At 48.0% G+C, this 1122-nt stretch overlaps 1 protein-coding gene across 1 annotated transcript; it reads left to right on the top strand.

Annotated features, from left to right (window-relative positions):
• Positions 1 to 277: 277 nt before the first annotated feature.
• PHACADRAFT_33897 (uncharacterized protein) lies at positions 278 to 771 on the top strand (the record flags this gene model as incomplete). Its single annotated transcript, XM_007402986.1, has 3 exons — positions 278 to 461; positions 515 to 562; positions 629 to 771. The coding sequence occupies 3 exons, from the start codon at positions 278 to 280 to the stop codon at positions 769 to 771; spliced, it is 375 nt and encodes a 124-aa protein (XP_007403048.1).
• Positions 772 to 1122: the final 351 nt, after the last annotated feature.

Below are 1122 nucleotides of genomic sequence, written 5' to 3'. Positions count from 1 at the left end.
CAGGTTCTCGCTTTGCCAGACATGCACACTGTATCCAGTGCGGGTAAAAGGCTTGTGACAGCCAGAGCATATTGTGAAGGCCATGGAAGCTAATGGTACGTCAAGGAGAGGTTTTGTCATGTCAGCTGTAGCGTACGAGCGAGCAACAGTGAAACTCGTCAACGTTCGCTGAACATGTCACGTAAGCAGCTCCCACGCCCTCTCCTCTGGCAAACTTTTCATCGTCGCCCACTCCTTTCTCTAGGACTTCCACCCCAACAGTGTTGAGCCCTGCCAGATGGCAAAAGGAAGCAACTCCACAGAGCCGATGAATACGACCGTCTCTCTGGAGATTATGAGTAACCCTGATTCACACAACAAAGGCAGCAATACTGACTCGAGAGCTGTCCGTGCTGCTCGCCGTGCACTTGATGCCGACTTTCAGCGACAGCAAGAGCTTGATGAAGCAGAAGCTATCACAGGTTGGCCCGTTGTTCTTGCGATATCGAATGAATCTGGCCTGACAGTTGATCAGCAAAGCCTCGTGAAGCCAAGACTAGCTTGTACAACAACCCAAATAAGTGTATGGTACTCACGAGATGTCTCCAAAGCCTTCATCGACTATTCTCTATGCTTATCATCTCTGCAGCGTGGAAGTCTGAGAGGCCGAAGAAACGAAAGGGCCAAGATGAGAATCTTCTGGTAGGTGGAGAAAAAGCTACGGAGGATGAAGATGAAGTGGTAGAGGCCCAGCCGGTGAAGCGCAAGAGAGGTCTGAGTCACTTATGTTGATGTTGGTCATGGATGATTTCGATTCTAACACTGTCTGTAGGCTCCAAGACTGCTACAGCTAGAGTTGCCAAGGAAACGAAGTCAGCGCAAGTGACTAACAAGCAGAACAAACAGGGCAAGAAACCGTTCAAAGTGTATAGCATGATGTACTCACATTGGTTGTCTACAACTGTTGTGAAAGACTTCGCGCAGGCAGGGGATTCACGAGTAATCAAGGATAAAATCCAAAAATAATACTACATGTTCTTATATAGCTTATCTACTTGCTAATCTGGTCAGACCAATAAAATGTACCTTAGGAAGCTGAGACTAAGAGGAAGCATAACGAGGGCGCAGAGCCGAGAGTGCTCT

Source organism: Phanerochaete carnosa (genome assembly GCF_000300595.1).
Source record: "Phanerochaete carnosa HHB-10118-sp unplaced genomic scaffold PHACAscaffold_626, whole genome shotgun sequence".
Classification (NCBI taxonomy): Eukaryota; Fungi; Basidiomycota; class Agaricomycetes; order Polyporales; family Phanerochaetaceae; genus Phanerochaete; species Phanerochaete carnosa.
This window is presented reverse-complemented; position numbering and strand designations above follow the sequence as displayed.